General features: G+C 15.5%; 1 protein-coding gene across 1 annotated transcript, besides 13 other annotated features; it reads right to left on the bottom strand.

The window, feature by feature from the left end:
* The first annotated feature begins 1 nt into the window (after window position 1).
* Window positions 2–105: a microsatellite.
* Window positions 22–201: a microsatellite.
* On the bottom strand, window positions 158–652 carry EDI_215380 (uncharacterized protein; the record flags this gene model as incomplete). The annotated part of the gene is made up of 1 exon (XM_001733619.1): window positions 158–652. One exon carries the CDS (start codon window positions 650–652, stop codon window positions 158–160), a length of 495 nt encoding a protein of 164 aa, XP_001733671.1.
* Window positions 216–310: a sequence feature (AT_rich).
* Window positions 330–367: a sequence feature (AT_rich).
* Window positions 380–494: a microsatellite.
* Window positions 431–607: a microsatellite.
* Window positions 554–639: a microsatellite.
* Window positions 633–822: a microsatellite.
* Window positions 770–881: a microsatellite.
* Window positions 882–954: a sequence feature (AT_rich).
* Window positions 955–1,142: a repeat region.
* Window positions 1,143–1,164: 22 nt separating this feature from the next.
* Window positions 1,165–1,296: a microsatellite.
* Window positions 1,297–1,390: 94 nt separating this feature from the next.
* Window positions 1,391–1,535: a microsatellite.
* The last annotated feature ends 27 nt before the right edge of the window (window positions 1,536–1,562 follow it).

Here is a 1,562-nt window from a genome sequence, read left to right as displayed (position 1 = left end):
CAAAGAGAAAGATTGAAAGATAAGAAAAATAGAAAGAAGGAAAAGAATATATTAAGAGAGAAGAATATATAGAATAATAAAAGATATATAAAAATAATGATAAAAGTTGGTAATAAAATGGTTGGGGGAAGATGAAAAGTAATAATAAAGAAAATAATTACATAGGGAAATTTAAAGTAAGAAATAAAAGATAATAATAGAGTGAATAAATGTAGAATAAATTTATAGAATAATTTAAATTCATAAGTAATTGAAAGTAAATATTTAAAACAGAAATATAAAATAAAAGTATAATGTATATTGAATATATCAAGACATGAGTAATAGTGTAATATAATTTTAAGAAATAAGAAATAATAATATATAAGTAAGAAGTTGTAGGAATAAAAGAAATAACAAGAAGTAATAAAATAATAAAGTGAAATAAGAGAAAAAGAATAATAATAAAAGAAATAAGAGGAGGAATAAAAAGAAAAAGAAGAAAAATAAGGAAATAATATAAGAATAAATAAATAATTACACATAAACATGAAATAATAATAAATGAAGTTGAAATAGAACATAAGAATAATAGATAGAATAGAAAGAATAGTGATATAAGAATAAATAGAACAAGATAAGAATAAGAAGTAAAATAAATACATCGAATCATAAATAATTAAACTTATTATCATTACTAAATGAATAAAATAGAAATAATTTTATATTTAATGAGCAATAATTGATTAATAATAAATTCATAAAACTAAATATACAAATTACAAATCATATATAATTATTATAAATAATTCAATTCAAATAAATAATAATTCAAATAAATAATAGAAAATCAAATATAATGAATATAATATGTTTTAATTGAAATAAAATGGTAATATAATTATTAAATCAATAAAAATAATAATTTTATAAAATACTTTCAACAGTCATTTAATTATAATTTAAAATATAAATTATTAATTATTTTATTCATGTAATTGATATTTATATTTTAAATATATTCTTATTATTTAATTATTTCATTTCATATTAATATTATTCATATTCATATTTCATTTAATTTAACTTATAATTTAATTTTATTGATATTTATATTATATAAATACAAATAGATTAATAAAATTGATATTTATTTATCTATAATATCAAATTCATTTAATTAATAATAGAAAAACATAAGATAAAATATAGAATATAAGAATAATCAACAATAATAAAAGATAATAAAGATATAAAAGATAATAAATAAATAAGATAAAATAGAAGATATAAGAAATAATAAACATATAGAATAAATAATAAATATTTTAAGTCATAATTGAATAGTAAGATAGAAGTAAAGAATAAGAGATAGTCAAGAGAATAAAAGAAAATAGAAATAATAAAGATAAAGAAGAGAAAAAGGAAGAAGAAAAGAAGAAGGAAGAAAGTAGAAGAGAGTAAAAAGAGAAGAATAAGAAAAGAAAGATAATAAGAGAAGAATAAGAAATAGAGATAATAAAAAAAAAGAAGAAGAATAAGAAGAAGGAAGAAGATATAGATAAAAAGAAAAGAGAAAAGGA

Source organism: Entamoeba dispar, genomic scaffold (genome assembly GCF_000209125.1).
Source record: "Entamoeba dispar SAW760 scf_1105229457607 genomic scaffold, whole genome shotgun sequence".
NCBI lineage: Eukaryota > Evosea > Mastigamoebida > Endamoebidae > Entamoeba > Entamoeba dispar.
This window is presented reverse-complemented; position numbering and strand designations above follow the sequence as displayed.